This window comes from Salvelinus namaycush, chromosome 28, assembly GCF_016432855.1.
Source record: "Salvelinus namaycush isolate Seneca chromosome 28, SaNama_1.0, whole genome shotgun sequence".
Taxonomy (NCBI): Eukaryota; Metazoa; Chordata; class Actinopteri; order Salmoniformes; family Salmonidae; genus Salvelinus; species Salvelinus namaycush.
In genome coordinates, this window is record NC_052334.1 from 37,568,015 (window position 1) to 37,594,508 (window position 26,494).

At 40.7% G+C, this 26,494-nt stretch overlaps 1 protein-coding gene across 1 annotated transcript in view; it reads left to right on the forward strand.

Moving 5' to 3' along the window:
- The window catches only part of LOC120023588 (unconventional myosin-VI-like), an 83,609-nt gene that overhangs the window by 21,156 nt on the left and 35,959 nt on the right, over nt 1–26,494 (forward strand). Inside the window, exons 3-14 of the mRNA XM_038967622.1 lie at nt 2,595–2,664; nt 4,815–4,888; nt 5,259–5,388; nt 5,591–5,696; nt 6,902–6,957; nt 7,059–7,156; nt 7,264–7,428; nt 13,068–13,148; nt 19,496–19,676; nt 20,456–20,600; nt 21,877–22,034; nt 22,318–22,409. Coding sequence (XP_038823550.1) covers nt 2,595–2,664; nt 4,815–4,888; nt 5,259–5,388; nt 5,591–5,696; nt 6,902–6,957; nt 7,059–7,156; nt 7,264–7,428; nt 13,068–13,148; nt 19,496–19,676; nt 20,456–20,600; nt 21,877–22,034; nt 22,318–22,409 — 1,356 coding nt within the window. The remainder of the gene's footprint in view (nt 1–2,594; nt 2,665–4,814; nt 4,889–5,258; nt 5,389–5,590; nt 5,697–6,901; nt 6,958–7,058; nt 7,157–7,263; nt 7,429–13,067; nt 13,149–19,495; nt 19,677–20,455; nt 20,601–21,876; nt 22,035–22,317; nt 22,410–26,494) is intronic.

Sequence of the window (26,494 nt, forward strand, 5' to 3'; positions counted from 1 at the left end):
CAAAGCCCAGACCTCAATCCAATTGAGAATCTGTGGTATGACTTAAAAATTGCTGTACCCCAGCGGAACCCATCCAACTTGATGGAGCTGGAGGAGTTTTGCCTTGAAGAACGGGCAAAAATCCCAGTGGCTAGATGTGCCAATCTTATAGAGACATACCCCAAGAGACTTGCAGCTGTAATTGCTGCTAAAGGTGGCTCTACAAAGTATTGACTTACTTTGGGGGGGTGAATAGTTATGCACGCTCAAGTTCTGATTTTTTGTCTTATTTCTTGTTTGTTTCACACTAAAAAATGTTTTGCATCTTCAAAGTGGTAGACATGTTGTGTAAATCAAATGATACAAACCCCCCAAAATACATTTTAATTCCAGGTTGTAAGGCAACAAAATAGGAAAAATATCCAAGGAGGGTGAATACTTTCGCAAGCCACTGTATTTTCTAAACTGTCAGCAGAGTAGCTAGCAAGCAACAAGTTATACCAAATAAATCAGATTTGTATCTTATTTCATTCTATTTGACCGTTCAGACTGCAAAGAAAAAAGATTTGAATCAGATATGCATATTTTATTTTTTTTGTCACTTCAAACTGCCAATGTGACCAAGGCTTAAGACTTAGCTAACTAACCACGCTGTTAGCTATATATATATATATATATATATATATATATATATATATATATATATATAAATATACATATATACACATACATATACAGTGGGGAGAACAAGTATTTGATACACTGCCGATTTTGCAGGTTTTCCTACTTACAAAGCATGTAGAGGTCTGTAATATTTATCATAGGTACACTTCAACTGTGAGAGACTGAATCTTTTTTTTAAATCCAGAAAATCGCATTGTATGATTTTTAAGTAATTCATTTGCATTTTATTGCATGACATAAGTATTTGATCACCTACCAACCAGTAAGAATTCCGGCTCTCACAGACCTGTTAGTTTTTCTTTAAGAAGCCCTCCTGTTCTCCACTCATTACCTGTATTAACTGCACCTGTTTGAACTCGTTATCTGTATAAAAGACACCTGTCCACACACTCAATCAAACAGACTCCAACCTCTCCACAATGGCCAAGACCAGAGAGCTGTGTAAGGACATCAGGGATAAAATTGTAGACCTGCACAAGGCTGGGATGGGCTACAGGACAATAGGCAAACAGCTTGGTGAGAAGGTTGGCTGTTGGCGCAATTATTAGAAAATGGAAGAAGTTCAAGATGACGGTCAATCACCCTCGGTCTGGGGCTCCATGCAAGATCTCACCTCGTGGGGCATCAATGATCATGAGGAAGGTGAGGGATCAGCCCAGAACTACACGGCAGGACCTGGTCAATGACCTGAAGAGAGCTGGGACCACAGTCTCAAAGAAAACCATTGGTAACACACTACGCCGTCATGGGATTAAAATCCTGCAGCGCACGCAAGGTCCCCCTGCTCAAGAAAGCACATATACATGCCCGTCTGAAGTTTGCCAATGAACATCTGAATGATTCAGAGGACAACTGGGTGAAAGTGTTGTGGTCAGATGAGACCAAAATGGAGCTCTTTGCCATCAACTCAACTCGCCGTGTTTGGAGGAGGAGGAATGCTGCCTATGACCCCAAGAATACCATCCCCACCGTCAAACATGGAGGTGGAAACATTATGCTTTGGGGGTGTTTTTCTGCTAAGGGGACAGGACAACTTAACCGCATCAAAGGGACGATGGACGGGGCCATGTACCGTCAAATCTTGGGTGAGAACCTCCTTCCCTTAGCCAGTGCATTGAAAATGGGTCGTGGATGGGTATTCCAGCATGACAATGACCCAAAACACACAGCCAAAGCAACAAAGGAGTGGCTCAAGAAGAAGCACATTAAGGGCCTGGAGTGGCCTAGCCAGTCTCCAGACCTTAATCCCATAGAAAATCTGTGGAGGGAGCTGAAGGTTCGAGTTGCCAAACGTCAGCCTCGAAACCTTAATGACTTGGAGAAGCTCTGCAAAGAGGAGTGGGACAAAATACCTCCTGAGATGTGTGCAAACCTGGTGGCCAACTACAAGAAACGTCTGACCTCTGTGATTGCCAACAAGGGTTTTGCCACCAAGTACTAAGTCATGTTTTGCAGAGGGGTCAATACTTATTTCCCTCATTAAAATGCAAATCAATTTATACAATTTTTGACATGCGTTTTTCTGGATGTTTTTGTTATTCTGTCTCTCACTGTTCAAATAAACCTACCATTTAAAATTATAGACTGATCATTTCTTTGTCAGTGGGCAGTGTCAGTGTCTAACACTTGTTTGGTTACTACGTGATTCCATATGTGTTATTTCATAGTTTTGATGTCTTCACTATTATTCTACAATGTAGAAAATAGTAAAAATAAAGAAAAACCCTTGAATGAGTAGGTGTTCTAAAACTTTTGACCGGTAGTGTATATCTATATATATCTCCTAAATTGAACTAGAACATGTTCAGGAGGCCCTTATGAGACATAAATAAATGGTCTGGCTCTTAGTATACCGCTACTGGTGGAGGACTTCTCATTAAAATGTTTAGATTGTGTAAATGTTTATAACAGAAGTGCTTTTGATGTTGCAGACCTTTCTGGCTTCTATGAACCAAGTGTTCCCTGCTGAGGAGGATGTCAACAAACAAATGGAGGACAACTGTAAGTTCACACATTACTTTTGTCTATCCTCAAGTTGGCTTGACTGGTATGGACTTTATGTTGGTGTATGTAACTTAATGTGCAGATGTTTTTAAAGACATGCTCCCGTACTTGGGTTAGAGGTGTCAATGTGTAGTTCATACAGTGGTTGCTCCCCTAAAAGTTTTGTGATTATGCTGCATGACTTAGAGGTAATTTGTGGTTTAGTACGGTACCCTGCGTCACCACTTCATTGCTCCATACCAGCACAAGGGGGAGTTAGAGCACTGATTATGCTTTCGGGTCCTACTGTGTCTCTGACAATGAATGGGTGACATAAACCTAAATAGAAACTATAAATTGTGCATGACTTCAGTATTGCTTACTTAAACTGTTGTTACACTAAGGTTTTTATTCTTATATTTTGTTAGGATTATTTTGCTCTTACTGTAGCCCACTCCTGGCCGGTCACGTTATCTATTTGTGACATTGTGGTTACAATAAAGAATGTAAACAAGATGCTGTGTTTTTATTTACAGTAGTGGTGGACAGCTGGTGGCATTTTGAAAACAGGTTTTCAAACCCTTGTGGCCCGATTAGCAGGACAATAGACTCTTTATAGCCTGGCTACTCTAGGTGTGAACATCCACCTGCCTGCAATGTATTCAATGATTAAGTACTCTGAAGTGTTACATTTCTAACTCAAAACAGCAGTACAGTATTTCTTCATCGATATCTTTATGCTTTAGTTAATATAATTATGATAAAAATACTCTTTCAAAATGCAGATGTTTATTTAGTTATGGATCCATAACAAATTACTATGGGAATAAATATCACTGAATTACAGAAATATTGGAACAAAATTGTCTAATGAAAGTAAACAAATGGTTGCTTACTGGAAAATACTATTTTAAACACACACAGTCACGTTGTACAGCGCCATTATATCTATTAGCAGGTAGCTGGACAATAGACTTGCCTAGAAGGAGGGTAGGGGAGAATTCTATCGTCAAATGTATTTCTAAGTTAGGTTGACTTTATCACCACCGGCCGTGATCGGTTGCAATTTCAGTTTAATCCACCAGAAAAGACAAAACAAATAATACAACAAAAACTATTATTATGTATCACATCCGACCGTGATTGAGAGGCACATAGGGCGGCGCACAATTGGCCCAGCGGTTCTCTCCCTCTAAAAACAGAAATAAATGTTTTGGCCTTTACAAATATTATTTTTGCCTTTATTCAGATTACAATCGCTCACTTTCGTTTTTTTGAATTCGAAATAACCTCCAAAATATCGTTATATATTATCAAGTTGATGGCACAGTCATATAGTCCGGCACCTACATAAAGCTGAGTGGCTTACTCATTCATGGCTTTGGATCAAAATAAATAAGTACCAACATTCTTTCTGATAGTCTTTAATAAAGAAATGTTTTGGTTATCCTGAGATTTTTATTTTCACTGAGTCTCTGTTTTGGTACTGGTTAGACTACAATTAGGGTGTAGAAATGTTATGCTCTTAGTGTAACCTTTATTTAACTAGGCAAGTCAGTTAAGAACAAATTCTTATATACAAGGACACCCTACTCCTTCCTCCCAGTTGGGGAATTGAACCCCTGTCAACCGCGTGCCCGCACAACATGGGGAGTCTTTAGCTAAATAGCCAAGTACTGTATCCTACTCCCAACTGTCACGTTGTACAGCACCATATTTTCCTTTCCATCCTAACAGAAACCCAGAGGGTTTTTCGTTTTTCTTGGATTAGAAACCCCATAATATTAAGCAAATTAATGAAGCAACATTTCTTAAAATCAGTCCCATATACTATGTTCTTACAAAAAAGGTTTTACATTTTCTAGTACAGCTGCTATTGAAGGCTATCAAATGCTTCTCAAAGATGCCCTCTGGTGATCAAACTAGCACTAACTAGCATTAATGGTACCAGTGGTTGGCACTGAATTCTGCGGCACCATGCAAGCTGTGCCGCCATGCAAGCTGCACATACAGTATCTGCACATATGTGACGTAGTAAGCAGTTTTTGGGGACCACTTCTGGCTCGTGAGTGCTACTTTCATAACTACTGGCTAAAAAGTATTCAAAAGTACCGGAGAATCTCTTTAAATGATGCTTTCTCACAAGTGACTGTTTTTCTCTCTTTCAGGTTCTCTTATGTACCTGAATGAAGGCACACTCTTAAACAACGTCAGAGTGCGGTATAGTAAAGACAAGATTTATGTAAGATGTCCTCATCTCATTACAAATCAATTGTAGATTAATCCTAGGCATTTAGATAGACCATTCTCTTCCTGTAAGAGACATCTGTTGGTCATAGGCCTAGTTGTGAAATTCAGATGCTCTAGCTCTCGGGTGTCAAACTCATTCCACGGTGGGCCGAGTGTCTGTGGATGTTTGTTTTTTTCCTTTCATCAATTAAGCCCTAGACAACCAGGTGAGGGGCGTTCTTTACTAATTAGTGACCTTCATTTCTCAATCAAGTACAAGGGACGAGTGAAAACCCGCAGACACTCGGCCCTCCATGAAATGAGTTTGGCCACGTGTGCTCTAGCTCATGTGATGATTAAAAATTTGACTTTTTGCTACACAGACTTATGTGGCCAACATCTTGATTGCGGTGAACCCTTACTATGACATACCCAAACTGTACACTCCAGAGACCATCAAGTCTTATCAGGGCCGGTCCCTAGGCACTCTACCACCTCACGTCTACGCTATCGGTGAGGGCAGACATCTCTATTACATCAGTGGCTGCTATACTGCCTGGTTACTGGTCATAAATGCAGTGTGTTTAAATGTAAAGCAATGGCTACATTTGACATACATTTGAATAAAGCCTAGGACTATGTCATGTAAAAGTGTTGCCAAAGCATCAGATCATTACTTGATTGATTGTGTTTTTTTTGGCTTTCTGTCTTTCAGCGGACAAGGCTTACCGGGACATGAGGGTGCTGAAGATGAGCCAGTCAATCATAGTGTCTGGAGAATCTGGGGCCGGGAAGACAGAAAACACAAAGTTTGTCCTCAGGTCTGGCCTAAAATACTACTGACTACTATGATCTTGTTAGTTACTACAGACAACCTTTAAAATATTAAAGATGGACTGAGCGAGATAACATTGCGCGACGTAAACAATGTGTCAATTTCCGCAACAATTAAGAGTGTTGTAGCGCAAGACTAAACTTCTCAGCTGTTTTGGTCCTGTAGCTATCACGTTGAAGCAGTATGAAGCGCACCCTTGCATGTGGACAGTAACTCTGTGTGACTCTGTGTCTCAAAAGGCTGTTATTAGCCATTTTGAACAGTCAGCAGGCTATTAAATTCAGTTTTCCTGGTTTTGTTTTTCCAGGATTTTGTTTTTTTTCAGGTTTTCGCAAGTCCACATCAATGCTTAAACCACATTAGGAGACCGATTTCTTTTTTTTTACTGGTAGATATAAGTTAAGAAGTATTTCCTAGTACCTACCATACCGCTGTTGTTATGCTGTGAGCTCTTCCACACGACAACCAGTTGAGAGCTGTGCACTCTTGCCCAACAGATTTTCCGCTCAAAATAGGCAATGTGTGCTGTGCGCTCGTGATAAATAATCTACATACCTAATAGCTTTAGGAATTTATTTGTTTTATCAATTATTATATAGCCTAGATTGAAAATAGCATTATTACAATATTTGTATCAGTGGAACAAGTGGGCCACTGACGTGGATGATTGACAGACCCAGAGGGTTTCCTCAACCTCCCTGGGCCAGCGGGCAGCCCTGTATGTCGAGCCCTGATGTTGTGTAATGACGTTGGTCGTCAGTGCATAAGCCATGTTTTCTGTAATTTCACTGATCTCCAAAGTAGGGCTATCAAACAGTATATCTTTTTTTTATGGAGTTAATCACAGGATTTGCTTACTAATCACGATCCAACGCAAATTATGAATTTGCTCAAATTGAGCTGTAATTTAAGTATTACAAGAATATTGACGTTAGCAAAATCAGGTAAATTGATAAACACACACTTTCTTTACCCTCGATGTCAACTTGTTTTGACATCGCATTGTTTTTAGTTGTATAGATTATGTATTTTGGATGTTTTCAGTGTATTTTGAACGCTTTCAGACAATGCGATAAATCATGATGAAAAAATGTGTCCACTCAAATTACAAAAAGTTAACTTGAGTTAATAGCCCTAGTCCAAAGATTAACCACATATACTGTAGCATCATTGCTATTCTTCATCCTATAGATATTTAACAACATCATACGGAACGGGGCAAGATATTGATGAGAGAATTGTTCAAGGTAGGATTTAACAAATAACTTCACCAATAACTTCCAAATCGTACTTTGGCCATCCAAAGTGGAAGAGATCCCAATACTTATTTTGTGCATGTACATTTCAGCAAACCCCCTGCTTGAGGCCTTTGGAAACGCCAAGACAGTCAGAAATAACAACAGCAGTCGTTTTGGGAAATTTGTGGAAATCCACTTCAATGAAAAGGTTAGCCATCATTTTCTGTGGCTAATGCAATTTCAGCCTAAAAAGGAATTTCTGTATTTTGGTAAATTTCATTGTTGCTTCATTGGCCCACATTGTGTGTGTGACAGAATAAAGTGGTGGGTGGCTTCGTGTCCCACTACCTGCTGGAGAAGTCAAGGATTTGCATGCAGAGTAAAGAGGAGAGGAACTACCACATCTTCTACAGGCTATGTGCCGGAGCCTCCGAGGACATCAGACAGAGGCTGCACCTTGACTCCCCTGACAGCTTCAGGGTCAGTGGTACACACAAACACTATGCATACACAAGCGGGCATACTGCACAATCTAGAGGGTGACCTGTGTATTACTGTGGAGGGTAACTAGAGAGCATCTTTCGATACCAGGTTGAGAGGAAAGAATGCTGCAAATAGCACTCGCGTGTGAACTCCCTGTTCCCCATGCCTGACTGGGTTCTTTGCGAGAGAGATATCCTGTGTTCCTCTCCCTACCTAATAAAGCAACACACATCCTCCTGGCAAATTCTTCCACCATGATGCAAATTGTGTCAATTGGAAAATTCTATTGTATCGTTGGTGAAAATGTTCCAGTGTGTTCTGTTTTAGTCTGACATTTTCCACCAACATTTTCCCCTTTTGACATAATCTTGCTGCCAAGTGGTGTGAAAGTAGTCATAGACAACAATGAGGCTTTCGATTATGTCCACAACTGAACCAGATATAGGCATACCTCTGTTCAAAAATGTAAATCTATTCTCTATATGACCACTAGATGTCATGTGTGTTATATATAATATACAAAACCCTCTAATTTATATTTTAAAGTGGAGAGATTCTGCACACCTACTTAGTATTTGTTTTTCATTTCTCAGTTTCAGCTGTGCCCCCAGTGAAACTAAGCTCACCTTTGTGAACTTGGGATTTGTAATGTAATCATAATTACAATCAGTTTTCTAGAACCTACACCCACACTAAAGGTGTTAAGGGGATTACCTAAATTAGTTGGTTCATTTCACCTGCGCTCTAAACAACACTATAATAACACTAATATAATAAAATGCCATTTAGCAGACGCTTTTATCCAAATCGACTTAGTCATGCGTACATACTTTTTATTTAAATATATTTAACCCTTTACACTCGTACACGGGTTGAAAATAGCAGATTTGGACACTGATAAGCGCCTAAATTGGAACGCAGTGGCTGTACAGTAATGAGCTATACATGACGTCAGAGCTCAGGGTCTCTGCTTCACAGCTCTGTGTGGGTTTTGGCTGACAGCCGTTCTGAACTTGAGCACCGCGTGTGACAAGAAGTTGCCCCCATCCCTCCCACTAATTGGGAAACTTTTGCAAATGTTTTGTTGTCTGAGTGAGGGAAATACTGTAAGTTACGAGGACTCTGTGTATGTTGAAAGATGACGTGATGATTATAATAATTAGAACTTTGATGTTTTACAAGCAAGCCAAGCACCTGTGAGTCCAAATGTGCACTTCATATTTCCATATCGTAAAACTCACATAGTATACAGTGTCAACATTTATGATCAATATTTTTGATGTACAGTTACAAGATGACATGGCATAATACCCTGGGTTGTCCTAAACAGAATGAGCCTTGGTTTGTTGTATTGTGAAGAAAATTGGCAACGGACCACACATCTGAATGCACTCCATTCTATGCGAACAAAAATTACAATCTGTTTCTCTGAATTACCTTTTGAAAGCCTAACACTATAAGATTGTATTTTTTAATTTAGCTAGTCGTGTTGGCAACAGAACAAGCTTTCAAATTATGTCCGCCTGACCCAGATTATGGTTAATAATGGACAGTTTTTGGATCGCGTAAACGGCAAGAGTAATTGTGTAAAAGCAGGGATGCAGGGCTGTGGTCCAAACAAAACATCTACAAGTGTGCTCGCTCTAGTTCGTCAACGGCACAGTTTGGGAAGCTGAAAGAAGCACCTTATAGTTTAAGACTCTTCTTTGAGTCAGAATTGGGCATTAGAATTACTTAGGAACTTGCACATTTTGGAGACAGTGTGTGGCCACTTTAAAACACCAGTTAGACCTCAATACAAACCTTGTAATATTTTTATATTATGTTGCACCTACCCAACATTTTCCAAGAACATTCTTATCATGTTACTGAATGTATCCAGGGTATTTTCAGATTTTGTTATCAACAAATGCGTAAAAAATTATAGACAATTTCGACTGCACATAAAATCAACGGTGTAATGTTTGGATTCAGTGTTGTTTCAGATTAACTGTTCTCACCTTTAGTCAAATAATTTCCCCATAATCTCCAAACTGTTCCCTTTTAATTACCACGATGGTTATGCATATTCTTTAGATATTTCTTCTGTAAGAAATATTTCAATTTAGCCCTATCCATATAGGCCAAGGGGGTTAAATGGAATGTTATTGAGACCCAGGCCTATTTTTCAAGGGAGCCCTGCACACAGTCATACAAATTCACAATATGTACAATTCTAACGCAATCAAAACATAGTATGTATAAGCAATTTAAAAGAAGTAACTTACAAAACACGATCATGAAAAGCTAACACATTCCTCAGTAAAAAAGGCAACTATCTGAACTGTCCTAGCGGCACCAAAACATCCAACCTTAGAGTTCTGGAGATCATTCCACAAGGAAGGTGCAAAAACAACTAAACACACATTTACCTTGGTGGACATTGGTGGCGGTTTATTGTAGAGAAATTAACATTAAATTATCTGGCAACTGCTCTGGTATGACATTCTTGTAATCAGCATGCCAATTGAACGCTCCCTCAACTTAAGACATCTGTGGTATTGTGTTGCGACAACTCCTTTACAGTGGTACCTAGTGACTTGGATCTACAGTTGCGCTCAGCTCAACACTGGGGTAGCTTTTGAGTACGTTTGAGGGGTCATTGTAGCACATGGCAATGTGTGAAACTTACTCCTCAGCCTGAAGTGCCCCCACTTGCACCAGCAAATAGCGAGCTTTTCATGTTGCGGTGACTAGTAAGACCTAGACACCTAATAGTCACAATGAACAGAGTAGGAAGTCACCTGTCAAAATAATTATCTGAAACAGTGTTCCATCATGGCAGCAGAGCCATAGTAGTTGAGGAAAAAATATGTGACAAAAAATGTCATATTTACCATTGACAACAAGTTAAATGCAGTCCTCAATGGAGGAGTCTGAACAGCAGACACAGAAGCTGGCAGAGCTGTAGGTCCACTGGTAGATACCTCGTTAAAATATAGGGAGGGGGGGGGAATACAGAGACAACACTAGAGTATGGAATCTAATTTCAGTAAATCAGAAGAGAGTACATGTTGTTTTAGCCTGTAAGCTTTATTAATTTGACCTCCTGGGGAGAAATCCACAGACACTTCTCTGAAGCCCCCCGAGCAAAACTGTCTACGGACCTGCATTGGACAATTCTCTCTCTGTAATGATACATAAAGAAGCTTGTTTTAGGAAGCCCCATGCTGGTGACTTTCCATATCAAAGCACTCTCAAACAGCTCAGCCGAAACCTGTAGTCAAGTGTTGATGAACCCTGGCTCTCTGGAACTTTCCTCAACCTGTTATGATTGGTTGACAAGGTCACAACTTGGGACTTTGACACTGTGTACACTTGCTTTGTTACAATATGCCATGACAATTTTAATTGCCAAATATTATAATAAAGTTACTGTTCATTAGTAGTAAAGGCTTACATTTAATGACCGGCATTTCTAGTAACACAGTATGTTTTCTACATGAACACAAAGTTCAAATGTCATATGTCTTTGCATGTTTTGCCATTATCTGTTGTCATAATACATACCTTCTGAAAGAGGTCATGCCATCTCTTCTGCCTCGGAGCTGGCCTGTTGCCCGATCGGCAGGCCAAACCCCTGTGGTGGCAAATGTCCCCAAGCGGGACATCAACTCCTTTATGAGTAAAGGAGCACCATGTTCTACCAAGTGAGCTACAAGGGTACAACAACAATTATAGTTGTTCTTTTGGGTATTTTTCACGGTATGATTATAGCAAGTCTCCACAGTGACAGTCACATCAACAGAAGCAATAAACTAAACTCAGCAAAAAAAAGAAACGTCCTCTCACGGTCAACTGTGTTTATTTTCAGCAAACTTAACATGTGTAAATATTTGTATGAACATAACAAGATTGAACAACAGAAATTGAATAATGTGTCCCTGAACAAAGGGGGGGTCAAAATCTTAAGTAACAGTCAGTATCTGGTGTGGCCACCAGCTGCATTAAGTACTGCAGTGCATCTCCTCCTCATGGACTGCACCAGATTTGCCAGTTCTTACTGTGAGACGTTACCCCACTCTTCCACCAAGGCACCTGCAAGTTCCCGGACATTTCTGGGGGGAATGGCCCTAGCCCTCACCCTCTGATCCAACAGGTCCCAGACGTGCTCAATGGCTCTTCGCTGGCCATGGCAGAACACTGACATTCCTGTCTTGCAGGAAATCACGCACAGAACGAGCAGTATGGCTGGTGGCATTGTCATGCTGGAGGGTCATGTCAGGATGAGCCTGCAGGAAGGATACCACATGAGGGAGGAGGATGTCTTCCCTGTAATGCACAGCGTTGAGATTGCCTGCAATGACAAGAAGCCCAGTCCGATGATGCTGTGACACCCCGCCCCAGACCATGACAGAACCTCCACCTCCAAATCAATCCTGCTCCAGGGTACAGGCCTCGGTGTAACGCTCATTCCTTCGACGATAAACGTGAATCCGACCATCACACCTGGTGAGAAAAAACTGACTCGTTAGTGAAGATAACTTGCTGGTCCTGCGACGGTGGGTTTGTGCCCATAGGTGACATTGTTGCCGGTGATGTCTGTTGAGGACCTGCCTTACAACAGGCTTACAAGGCCTCAGTCCAGCCTCTCTCAGCCTATTGCGGACAGTCTGAGCACTGATGGAGGGATTGTGCGTTCCTGATGTAACTCTGGCAGTTGTTGTTGCCATCCTGTACCTGTCCCGCAGGTGTGATGCGGATATACCGATCCTGTGCAGGTGTTGTTACACGTGGTCTGCCACTGCGAGGACGATCTGCTGTCCGTCCTGTCTCCCTGTAGCGCTGTCTTAGGCGTCTCACAGTTCGGACATTGCAATTTATTGCCCTGGTCACATCTGCAGTACTCATGCGTCCTTGCAGCATGCCTAAGGCACGTTCACGCAGATGAGCAGGGACCCTGGGCATCTTTCTTTTGGTGTTTTTCAGAGTCCGTAGAAAGGCCTCTTTAGTGTCGTAAGTGTTCTTAACTGTGACCTTAATTGCCTACCGTCTAAGCTGTTAGTGTCTTAACGACCGTTCCACAGGTGCATGCTCATTAATTGTTTATGGTTCATTGAACAAGCATGGGAAACGGTGTTTAAACCCTTTACAATGAAGATCTATGAAGTTATTTGGATTTTTACGAATTATCTTTGAAAGACAGGGTCCTACAAAAGGGACGTTTCTTTTTTTGCTGAGTTTACAATGCAATTAAAGCCAAGTGAACTGTGAAGCCACGTTTGGATATTAGATAGTTCATCTTTGAACATGACAAAAAACAATGCCACTGTTCTTGCATGCATTGTTATCCTACAACATTTATTAATAACAAATATACTTGCTTGGTGTAAGATACTGTATTCTCAGGACCAGACGTAAGAAAAATGGGTTTTGTCCCTAAGGCATTCACTTTGCACAATCCACTTTTGGTCTCTTGTCCGATAAGCCACTTGTCCCAAATTGTGGTCCGTCTCATTCTAATCAACTGTTATGTCAATGTCTCTGTCACTCAATTATAAACATATCCAACATAGTTTAGCTTATAGGTTGTGTCTACAGATGTGTCATTTCTGGAATGCTAATTGTTTGTGTATGCTCTCCTTTGTCCCTCATAGTATTTGAATCGAGGATGCACCAGATACTTTGCCAGCAAGGACACAGACAAACAGATCATGCAGAATCGCAAGAGTCCTGAGGTACTGTACTTTTCAGCTTATTGTCTTCTACCTCTCTTCAATGTAGAAAATAGTAAACAAATAAATAACCCTGGAATGAGTAGGTGTGTCCAAACTTTTGACTGGTACTAATATGTATATATATATATATATTTCTTTAATTTTTACTTTTACCCCTTTTTCGTGATATCCAATTGGTAGTTGCAGTCTTGTCCCATCGCTGCAACTCCCGTACGGACTTGGGAGAGGCGAAGGTCGAGAGCTATGCGTCTCCTGAAACACGGCCCTGCCAAGCCGCACTGCTTCTTGTTTAACCCGGAAGCCAGCCGCACCAATGTGCCGGAGGAAACACCGTACAGCTGGCGACCGAAGTCAGCGTGCATGTGCCGCCACAGGAGTTGCTAGTGCGCGATGGGACAAGGACATCCCGGCCGGCCAAACCCTCCCCTAACCCGGACGACGCTGGTACAATTGTGCGCCTCCTCATGGGTCTCCCGGTTGAGGCCGGCTGTAACACAGCCTGGGATAGAACCCAAGTCTGTAGTGACGCCTCTAGCACTGAGATGCAGTGCCTTAGACCGATGCGCCACTCGGGAGGCTCTAAGACAAGATGTTTTAATGGAAAACTGTGCTACTCTAGTGAAAGGAGGATAAACTGCACTGATTCCAGCAAAAAAATGTGCCTAGGCTCTGCCTCTTGCTAGCCAGCTGAAAAACAACAACATAGGACACATTTTCAATGTATTGGTATTTAGCTATGTTTTTGTCGATTGTAGGACTGTAGCCACAGAATTCTACATTCGTGAAGGCTAATATCGGCCGATAAATCGGTCGGGATCTAGTCATAGTATCGATATTAGTATTTTTGAGGCATCATTTCCAAATCAACCCGAAAGTAGTGTTGTCTGTACGATACCAGATTTTCCTTGGCAATTCGTTTTTTATCTTGAAGCAGACTAAACTCTATGGTCCTTTTTAAAACCTACTTTTGTCAAATATTGTGTTCTATAGCTTGCAAAATAAACAAATGTGACTCTGGGTGACAAGGCTGTTTTTCCAACATTAGGACTGTTTTCTAAAAGATATGTATATGTCTTTTTTTTGCTTCCTTCCGAAAGTATCTAAAATGTATTGTGAAGCTCAACAGTCACTTATAGATGATTAGAACATGATGCGTGAAAAATTATAATATAGGTACCATGACTTGGGATTTGTAACACAAATTCTAAAACGTTAGCATTTGGAAATTGTGCCAGGGAAACTAAACCAAAGCTTGGATTGCTGTAATACCTTGTCCATAGTTTGATTACAGGGTAAGGAAACTAATAATTTTGTCATTTCTGTGAACTATCTTGAGTCTAGCTGTTTAAAAAAAAAACAGGCTATTTTCCCTTCTCTCTCCATTCGATAGGCTACGAATATAACTGTGGGCTGTCATCATTTTATGCATGTATGGCTTTCTCCCGATTAAACAAGGAATTAATTGGAGTTCCTTCTCAAAAAGTTGTTTTGAAAGCCTAAAAACGTAAGGTAGCCAGGGGACTAATAACGACAGAGAAGAAACAATATCTATAGCTTATTGAACAATCTAATGACAGGTTTAATCAAGTTTAAGTTAAATAAGAAAGAAATTATCCAAGTGGGGCTGGAAAAATCACTCCATGCGAGGTTGAAAAGCAATTGGCCAATCCTCCTACTAGACCTATCATAAATGCTTTAAAGGGAAATTCTGCCACTTTTCAACCTCATTATCTCCAGCACCATACCAGTGTCCACATATATGAAAACGGAGCGTGGTTAACAAGATAAGAAGAAAGCTGAAGCTGAAAAATGCTTCTCTGTGTGATCAGGGTAGGATTAAAGGAAGAAAAACACAGATTTTCAAAACTTGAAACGAGTTTCTAGCCAGAGGGAGGTTATTTTCTTGCTCCCCACGTCACCACTAATCTCATAGCATTTGAAAATCACTTTTTTTTTTTTTTTTTTTTTCTTTTTTTATATTCTTTTTATTCTTTTTTTATATTATCGGGTATAACTTTCTTTGTAAAAATGCGCCGTTTTCACATACAGTGCATTTGGAAAGTATTCAGACCTCTTGACTTTTTCCACATTTTGTTACGTTACAGCCTTCTAAAATTGAGTAAGTTAGTTTTTTCCCCCTCAATCTACACGCAATACTCCATAATGACAAAGCAAAAACAGGTTTTTAGAAATCACATTTACATAAGTATTCAGACCCTTTACTTAGTATTTTGTTGAAGCACCCTTGGCAGCGATTACAGCCTTGAGTCTTTTTGGGTATGACGCTACAAGCTTGGCACACCTGTATTTGGGGAGTTTCTCCCATTCTTCTCTGCAGATCTTCTTAAGCTCTGTAAGGTTGAATGGGGAGTGTCGCTGCCCAGCTATTTCCAGGTCTCTCCAGAGATGTTAGATCGGGTTCAAGTCCAGGCTCTGGCTGGGCCACTCAATGACATTCAGAGACTTGTCCCGAAGCCACTCCTGCGTTGTCTTGGCTGTGTGCATAGGGTCGTTGTCCTGTTGGAAGGTGAACCTTTTCCCCAGTCTGAGGTCCTGAGCGCTCTGAAGCAGGTTTTCTTCAAGGATCTCTTTGGACTTCCCCCAATTGGAGTAAACTAATAAACAATAACACTTAGGCTTCTACCTTCAGTTTATACATCTTATACACATTTTACAGACACAATCTATTTTACAATAGTTATATTTTGTTTGTTTTTAGTCCTTCCTCTATTTCTGATATCCATCCAGTTTGATTTCTATTTTTAACTGTGCTATTTCTGAACCTATATACATTTTACAGACCCCGTATGTTTTACATTGGTTATCTTGTTATTAATTCCACCCTTCAGCTCCATTCAACCCCTCCCATCTATCGCTTAACACCATCCATTTTGGATTTCTATTTGCCATATATTTTTCAACTGTGCTGTGATGATTCACAAAAGTACTGAATCTTTCTATTCTCATAGCTTCTACAGATTGTAAATTAAAGATTTTTTTTTTCTGAAATATTTATTATATTATTGATTGATTGACTATGGCTTTTCAAATCACCCAGTATTGCTATCTGCAGCGTTAGTTCTAGGCAAATGTTGCAATTCTTCAGCTATTCCTGGACCGGTGACCAAAAACGAGCTACATATGGACAATACCAAAATAAATGATCTAATGACTCTGCCTCCTCACAGCAAAATCTGCAGAGCTGGGAAGATTGTATCCCCATATATATAACATTCTATTGGTTGCAAGAATTTTGTATATTAATTTAAAGTTTTGAATCCGGCGTTGTTTTGCGTATCAATTCATTAACCATGTGCCATGGAATGGGTACATTGAAAATCTCGAACCAACTATTTAGCAATTTATATGGCACAGCTGTCAGTTTTTTGGTCCTTAAATGAAATTGGTATATGTTTTTATTTATCACACTTTTCTTTAACCATTTATGTTCTTTAATGCACGGCCGACATACAAGTTCCTTACTTTTTTCCCCTTCTACTTGCTTCTTCCATTTCTGTGGTAACGCTGCAATTAGTTGGTTGTAATTTTGGGTAGAGCAGACATTTCCATGATATCATTCACTAAAATTATACCTTTTTTAATTTGTAATTTCTTCTGAAAATATTTTTTTAATCAATTAGTATATTTGAGTTTAACCACAATATTTGTTGTATTATTTGTTCTGTTTTTTCAGGTGGATTAAACTGAAATTGCAATCTCTTTGGACTTTGCTCCATTCATCTTTCCCTCGATCCTGACTAGTCTCACAGTCCCTGCCACTCAAAAACATCCCCACAGCATCATGCTGCCACCACCATGCTTCACCGTAGGGATGGGGTCAGGTTTCCTCTAGACTTAATGCTTGGCATTCAGGGAATCATCAGACCAGAGAATCTTGTTTCTCATGGTCTGAGAGTCCTTTAGGTGCTTTTTGTCAAACACCAAGTGGGCTGTCATGTGCCTTTTACCGAGGAGTGGCTTTCATTTGGCCACTCTACCATAAATGCCTGATTGGTGGAGTGCTGCAGAGATGGGAGAACCTTCCAGAAGGACAACCATCTCCACAGAGGAACTATGGAGCTCTTTTAGAGTTACCATCGGGTTTTTGGTCACTGCTCTGACCAAGGCCCTGCTCCCCCAATTGCTCAGTTTGGCCGGGCGGCCAGCTCTAGAAAGTGTCTTGGTGGTTCCAAACTTCTTCCATTTAAGAATGATGGAGGACACTGCGTTCTTGGGAACCTTCAATGCTGCAGAAATGTTTTGGTACCGTTCCCCAGATCTGTGCCTCAACACAATCCTGTCTCGGAGCTCTACGGACAATTCCTTCAACCTCGTGGCTTGTTTTTTGCTCTGACATGCACTGTCAACTGTGTGACCTTATAGACAGGTGCCTTTCTAAATCATGTCCAATCAATTGAATTTACCACAGGTAGACTCCAATCAAGTTGTAGAAACATCTCAAGGATGATCAATGGAAACAGGATGCACCTGAGCTCAATTTTGAGTCTCATAGCTTAGTCGTTATGCGGAATTGTGTTTTAGATTGATGAGGGAAAAAATGTATTTAATCCGTTTTAGAATAAGGCTGTAATGTAAAAAAATGTGGAAAAAGTCAAGGGGTCTGAAGGCTTTCTGAATGTACTGTATGTAGACACTGGTATTGTACTGGGTATGATGAAAATAAGGTTAAAAAGTGGTGGAATTGCCCTTCAAGACTAGTTAAAGTTATGTACTGGATATTCATAACAGTATATTTCCCAAATATTCAAATATCCTAAGAAGGTGTTGGCGCTTTCAAAAATAACAAGAATGAAAGTCTTAGTCTATAGGCATATTCTCAATCATAGCTTTATGAGAGATTGAACAAACAATATTAAGATAGGAGGATGCAAATAAAGCAGGTATTATCTAGTTCTGAAGACGGTCTAGACTTTTCTATCTAGCCCTTGATTTATAGCCTAACTTTCGCATGCGCGGTCATGTGTGTGCCACATTGACACAGACAGACACATACAAACCTCTTCTGAAGCTTCACCAGAAAGTAATATTAAAAAAGATTTGCCTGCACTTAGCCTCTGCCCAGGCTTTCAACATTATCTTTCGTCATGATTCGTCTAGTTTCGCCCTATTTTGCCCTATAGGCCTACGGTGGTTTTTAGCAGAGTTTAAAAACCCTCACATTATTATACTTTTTTGGGTTGGCCAATAGGGTGCAATGCCATCATATATCATGAGCTTTTATGAGTACATAATCACAATAGGACAACGGTTGACATCGCCCAACCTTAGATATAGGGTATAGGAAGTATTCATGCCACACTGTATCAAGGATTGTCTTTAGAAATAAATAACTTCCGGTGCTTTGGCTTAGGTGAAAGTCTGGCAAATGTGTGAATTGTTACATTCAGACAAATTTAAACAGGCCTATGTATTTACCATTTTAACAATGAACCAAATGTACCTTTTCACAGCTTCTATTCAGTGTGTTGAGAGAGCAATGATCTCATGACAGTTGGGGTGTAACTAATAAAGCTTGCACGTCTCTTTGCCCTGCCTCGGGTCTATGTAATGCAGGATGATGAGGTGATGATGCGTTCCTTAGAAGACACTCTTTGTTTTGCTCACTATGTGAACTCCATGCTTGAGATTGTAGTGCAAACAGGAGCTATGCAGAGCATGCTTCTTTATCATTGTGCATGGGATTTTTCTTTATCCAGCTTCTGTCAGGCTCAGAATGTCACAGTGTGGTGAATTATCCGTCTAAGGAGAAACTGTTAGACACACACTTATGACTGGTCAGGGGAAATCCAACAACCAAAATCTCACGGAAGTGAAGTAGTGTTAGAACAACATCACACTGTGACATTCGCTTTAGTGTGCCTCTGCTTTGAAGTCTGCCAACCTTCATTCAAACCAGAAACCACAAATCCACTGTACTTATCTATGCTTCTGCTTTTATCTGTCAGTGGTGGATTTCTAATTTCTGATATTAGGGGTGAGACGTAGCATTTGACGCTAGGTCAGTCAAGGCTACTGTAGCCTTCATACTGTAGGAAGGTGTGATGTGTGTGATGGCTCTCACATGAAAAATGACAGCCTACAAGGGAGGCCAGGAGTCTTTCCTAGTTGGGTCACACGATGGCACTGGAAAGACTCTTCACTTTAGCTAGCACAGGGCCTGTATTCACAAACAGTGCTGATATAGGATCAGGTCACCCTGTCCATAATCATATTCAGTATAATCTAAAAGGCGAAACTTATCCTAGTTCAGCACTCCTACTTTGAGACTCTCTGTGAATACGGGCCTAGGTGTAGTATCCTGACTCTCCTGTCTCTCCGTCCTCCAGCATGTGAAGCTGGGCGCCCTGAAGGACCCTCTGTTGGACGACCAGGGAGACTTCAACAGGATGTGCGGGGCCATGAAGAAGATTGGCCTGGATGACACGGAGAAGCTGGACCTGTTCAGGGTGGTGGCCGGGGTGCTGCACCTGGGCAACATTGACTTTGAGGAAACCGGGAGTACATCGGGTAAATCAAGTTACATACCTAGCGTATCTCTCTTAGTGTAGCTCTCTGGAGTATTAGAATGTACACACACTTACGCAGATACGTGTGTGTGTGTGTGCACAAGCACTCATCTGCATACGCTCAATGGGGCTTATTGGTCCTTTTATTGTTCTGACAGCATTGAATCACTTCTATAACGTGGCAGGAGGTCTACTCCCCACCCCTGGCTGACACATTATTCTCTGTAGGGTCTCACTGTCCCACTTTTGAAGTACACCCATTGAAAAGGACATGCTCTGATTCCACTCTCCTACCAGCTGCACAAGAGTGATGAAATACATCTGTCATAAAAGAAAAGTGATGATTCAAGCTTATCTTGAGATGGATGATGTAATCGATTGCTGCCTCGAGAGCAGATATTACCTGGAACGTCGCAAGGTGCTCACTCTCCGTTGAAATGGTTACATGTTGACAGCTAATTTCCCTCTCTCAGACCATCTGTCTGTCTCTGCCCTTCAAAAGTGCATTACTACTTCACAGCCTGCGACAAAGACGGTACTTCTTCTGCAGAATGTGTGGCGTGTATTCCCAGTGTGGCTGTATTCAAGCATTTGGCAGGAGAAAGAAAGTACTAAAATCCATCCAAAATCCAATTGAGGAGGCATAATGGATGTTGCTCCATTTTCTTTTTGTGCGCACCAATAATTTGTTTGGGTGTGCATTGTGTGCATTGTGTGTGTGGTGTGTGTGTGTGTGTGTGTGTGTGTGTGTGTGTGTGTGGTGTGTGTGTGTGTTTCCAGGCGGCTGCATCCTGATGAACCAGTCTAGTCAGAAGCTGGCCTACTGTGCTGACTTGCTGGGCCTAGACCAGGAGGACCTGAGAGTCAGCCTCACCACCAGGGTCATGCTCACCACAGCAGGGGGCGCCAAAGGAACAGTTATCAAGTAAGACTACCTCTAATGCTGCATTTAGATGGTATGAGGTAGACGGCAAACCCGATGGCATTGTTTCGATGAGAGCACGACGGTAAATGAAGTTGAGGCTGGCGGTGAATGCCATCAGCCGCCACGATAGATGGGACTTGCCGCCGGAGTTCCATTATTTTTACTTTTGCTGTCTGCCATAGCGTTGTTTTCAACCGGATGTTGATTTGCACCGTTTTTTTACTGAAATCACTATAGCAATGCATACCGTCGTGCTGGCTTACTTATGCCATCACCATCTTTCCTGCTTTCTTGTCCCGCTATGCCGACTGATATGACGGTTTTTGCTTCCCTCGTCTGAATGCAGCATTAAACTACCTCTACTGCTGCTGCACTGTTATACTTTTAAAGTCTAATGCCCCATTTACATTGTGGCTTATTTAATTATGCCGTACGTCTTCTTCACAGAGTCTTGCCCCGCTACTGAACAATCAAGTGTAGTATTTGTAATGCAAGATGGAGGAGAGCCTGTCTCTCGTCAGAGATCGCATAAATACATTGTTTCAGGTGATAATAAAACATGAGACTGAACATGACTAGATTATAGATGAGAATATGGGGTGGGGAAAGTGGGCAGTAATGGCACCTACAGTAACTTCATAGGGTTAAAGGTTTGCTCTGAACCTGCTGCTTCAGCTCGATGCCTGTCCAGAAAAAAAACGGAGAGCAGAATACTTTTGGAATGTTTGAATTTTGACGAGTATTCCAGTCCACTCCGTCCTGCACAAAAATTGATATTTGAAACTAAAATAAACCTTAACCTTACACAACAAATGAGATTTTGGCAAAACTAACTAACAGTTAAAAATAAGTCAATAAATTAACATATCTAGTAATGGCACAGTGAAGTCACTGTGGACTGGAATGCTGAGACTGAGTGCAGGACAGAGTGCTACACCATAGCTGAACTTGCTCCATTCAGAAGAACTCCACTTTGTTCATAATCATCAACCCTTTGAATAATTGAAGCCAAATGGTGTTGGAGAGTGCTAGGAGAATTAGTCAGCCAGGGTTCAGGGAGTACAGTCACTTCTAACGGCTTGTCTTTTGACCTCCTTACCTACTTGTTTTAGCAAAACAATACCATCCTGTAAAAACGTACTCTTTAAGAAACAACTCAAACTTTCTTTGCACATTAACCTGAAATGACTGTATTGATTAAAAAGGCTTTTTATTTTTTATTAAAGAGTACCCCAGTGTCCCAATTTCGGCCTCTCACTTAGTTTTTTCCCCCCAGGGTGCCTTTGAGGGTGGAACAGGCGAACAACGCCCGGGACGCCCTGGCCAAGGCAGTGTACAGCTGCCTCTTCGATCACGTGGTCAGGAGGGTCAACCAGTGCTTCCCCTTCAAAACCTCCTCCAACTTCATCGGGGTGCTGGATATCGCCGGCTTCGGTAAGTCGGCCTAGAGCAGTGAATTTGTCTGACTGTTTCTCTGTAAGTTTGTTTCTCTGTCTGCCTGTGAGTCTATCTAGCCATATTTCCGCTAATTTATCTTGTAGGTGTTCGTTTCCTTCATGTCCTCACACAAACTCCTTTTCTCGTCACGTTCTAAAAACTTTCCTGACATAATTTGATATATTCAGTACCAGTAACTGCCTGAAGATGAGCATTCTTCATTCCCACTTCAGACGTGGCAGATCATTTTCACTTTCATACTGCTTCTCACTCCCCTCAGAGTATTTTGAACACAACAGCTTTGAGCAGTTCTGCATCAACTACTGCAACGAGAAGCTGCAGCAGTTCTTCAACGAGCGCATCCTGAAAGAGGTGAGTGAAAGTGAAGTCTGGGGGTGTAGAGGTGGCTCGCTAGTGTTGTCACGATACCAGAATTTTGACTTTGATACCAGGTTTAGTTTTTTTTTTTTAAAGGAAGCCGTGTATGCATTAATGAATCAATTATATGATCATACAATCAATTTGACTTTGTTTTTACTAATCTAACTACAAAACAACAATGGTAATAATTTATTTGAAAGCTAAATCTCTATTGATTAACTGGGTAAATCAAGATGTAGCCTAGGTCTATGCACAATACAGGTGAATGCATATTATTCAATAGGAGTGTGTGCATTCATTGAGTTATTGAGCTTGTTTAGCTGATTTCAGGGGCTACAGATGACAAACAATCCCTACCATTTAGGACTTATTTTATTGGCGACTGCTAGGAGAACAGATTGCATAGAAGAATTAATCTCTTCTTTTATAAAAGTTTGCGCTCTCTCTTTAAGAATGTAATGCCATCTTTTGCGAGGCAGATGTGGCTGTGGAATCTGACCTTGTGGCTATGGAATCTATTGGAAACCAGATACGTGAAAAAGTGAATAAGCTTTTTGGTGAGAATCAGCTTTGAAATCAGCATATTTTGCATTATCGTTAGCAAATTATCACAAAAAGTACTAGGGTAGTGAATTGATCTTGCTTCAGCTGTAAGCTAGCAAGGAAAATTAGCCTACAAAAATAAAAAGTGTTCTAGCCTGTATGGACATTGTTTTGCAAACAGTAATTAACAGTTTTAATTAACATTTCTACATGCATTGTTGCATTATTCAAGTGTGCTAACTCAGCATGAGTGAGGAGCTAACAATGCAGCCCAGAAAGCTCTAGTGAGGGGTTAAAGTTCTCCGTCATGGATTCAGGAGAGGTCTTTTTTGAGATCAGTGTAGATCCGGTTTGGAGATGGCATAGCCTAGTACAGACAGAAGCATATCTGTTCTACGAAATATATTCCCAAATAACTGTATTCTCAAATATTTTATTTTTTCTGTTATACTGTGTGCACTGAACTGATATGCATGATTGTTGATGACACGCCGATGTTCAGAGAAAGGGAATTAAATAGTCTGTCCTCTATAATGCTCAAAACAGCAGTGCTCAACTCAGACAGCGGTGTGTAACATCCTGTAGCTGCTGGCAAAGTAATTCAAAGCCTGTACTATAAAATTTAGGATGTAACTTTTCAGTGCTACTATTTTTGCCATGTAATGTTGTTAAAGCAAAATCAGACAACCGCATAGTAGAATAGTTTACCTACAGACTTATTCTAAAATGTATACCATTTTTGTCCCCTCAATCTACACACAATACCCCATCATGACAAAGCGAAAACAGATTTTAAAAATAAAAAACAGATATACCTTATTTACATAAGCCTTCAGACCTTTTGCTATGAGACTCAAAATTAAGCTCAGGTGCATCCTGTTTCCATTGATCATCCTTGAGATGTTTCTACAACTTGAATGGAGTCCACCTGTGGTAAATTCAATTGTTTGAACATGATTTGGAAAGGCACACACCTGTCTATATAAGGTCACACAGTTGACAGTGCATGTCAGAGCAAAAACCAAGCCATGAGGTTGAAGGAATTTCCTTAGAGCTCCGAGACAGGATTGTGTCTAGGCACAGATCTGGGGAAGGGTACCAAAACATTTTTGCAGCATTGAAGGTCCCCAAGAACACAGTGGCCTCCATTCTTAAATGGAAGAAGTTTGGAACCACCAAGACTCTTCCTAGAGCTGAATGCCCAGCCAAACTGAGCAAATGTGACAAATAACCTGATGGTCACTCTGATAGAGCTCCACAGTTCCTCTGTGGAGATGGGAGAACCTTCCAGAAGGACAACAATTTCTGCAGCACTCCACCAATCAGGCCTTTATGGTAGTGGCCAGACGGAAGCACATGACAGCCTGCTTGGAGTTTGCCAAAAGGCACCTAATGGACTCTGACCATGATAAACAGTATTCTCTGGTCTGATGAAACCAAGATTTAACCCTTTGGCCTGAATGCCACGTGTCACGTCTGGAGGAAACCTGGCACTATCCCTATGGTGAGGCATGGTGGTAGCATCATACTTTGGGGTTGTTTTTCAGGACTGGGAGTCTAGTCAGGATTGAGGGAAAGATGAACGGAGCTAAGTACAGAGAGGTCCTTGATGAAAACCTGCTCCAGAGCGCTCAGGACCTCAGACTGGGGCAAAGGTTCACCTTCCAACAGGACACCGACCCTAAGCACACAGCCAAGACAACTCAGTAGTAGCTTCAGGACAAGCCTCTGAATGTCCTTGAGTGGCCCAGCCATGGCCCGGACTTGAACCCGATCAAACATCTCTGAAGAGACCTGAAAATAGCTGTGCAACAATGCTCCCCATCCAACCTGACAGAGCTTGAGAGGATCTGTAGAGAAGAATGGGAGAAACTCCCTAAAGAAGACTCGAGGCTGTATTCTCTGCCATAGGTACTTCAACAAAGTACTGAGTAAAGGTTCTGAATAGTTACTTAAATGTGATATTTCAGTTATATTTGATAAATTAGCAAAACGTTCTAAAATCTATTTTTGTTTTGTCATTATGGGGTATTGTGTGTAGATTGAATTTGAAACTATTTATTCAATTTTAGAATAAATCTGTAATGTAACAATATGTGGAAAAAGTCAAGGGGTCTGAATACTTTCCGAATGCACTGTATTTAACTGTTGTATTCAAGATAAATATTCCTCAAGGCGCATTCGCGTTCGGAGAGCCATCAGACAAGCAGTCAATGCACAACTATTCTTAATGCAATCGTGGGAAAATACTTTTGAATGCAGTTTTGGCCTTTGTTTAAAGAAGAGGGGGATCCCAGTTTTACATTGCTACCACATTTATTTCTCTACTCAATTGCGAGGGTGTCAAATTTTACAAATGCAGTAAACGGTAATTGAATAACCGTGTAACTGATGGATGAAGACCGTCATGAAAATATAATAACTGTCAAAACCGTTTAAATAGGCCTACATTCGTTTTTAGATTTTGTTTTTATTAACTTTACTTTCATGTTGATAAACTTTATCTAATAACGGGAGTGTTTAGTAATTAGCCGTCAAAACCGTTTAAATAGGCCTACATTCATTTTAGGTTTTATTTTTATTAACTTTACTTTCATGTAGATAAACTTTACCTAATAGCGGGGGTGTTTTACTAATGATTGTAAGAAATTGTTTTGCTTACTTAGTCTATGAAACTTTCTACATCGCCTCTTCTTTCCAACTGATGATGTGCGGAGGTGTAGAGCGCTATAGGCTATGGCACTTAATTTATTTTTTAATAGTTTGATGTGTGTACTTATTTTATACAATGCCCATTTTTATTGCTTGCTAGTAAATAAATAAATCTGTCTTTTAAAAAAGGTTGGATGCGTCTGACTATTGATTAATTATTCAACAGCAGTCGACAAGGTTGTTCTGGCTCTGAGGCCTATAATGTGTCGAATGGAAAATGTGCCAATCCTCTCCAACCTGGCATGGTATAATGTGATACGGAACCTTTTCTTAATTTATAGACTAATCAACGCTGATCATACCCCCGGTCCTGGCCAATATGTCACGAGACAAAAAAAATGCCGCCCTCCTATCCCCACAAAGTAGAATAGTAGCCAGGGCTATACAGTGTCAGCCCGCATATGCAGTTTTGTGAATGCCCATGTTGTTACCTACCTTTTATAAAACAGGCAATTTACTGTTAATCCCTGTCATTTGGTTACATTCATTTCTGTTAATGCATGTATTAATTACAGTAATTTACTGTTCTTATTCTCGGAGTGTAAACGTTATTTGCTCACAACCTGCTACACTTGTGTGAAACAAGTTTTGATTTATTTCATACCATCACGCGCTCCATGTGAACAATGAGCGCGTGGCTGGTTTCTTTGTCCTCTTAATGTTGACGGAGCACGTGCGCCTGAGCACGCATTGAAGTACCTGCCCAGCTGGGCTTTTAAGTCATTTCTTATTCACCTCACACAGTAAGTCAAGTCTTTAAACAAAATATACAGTATATACAATCAAATTATAATAGATCCTCACAGTATTTGAAAAATCTT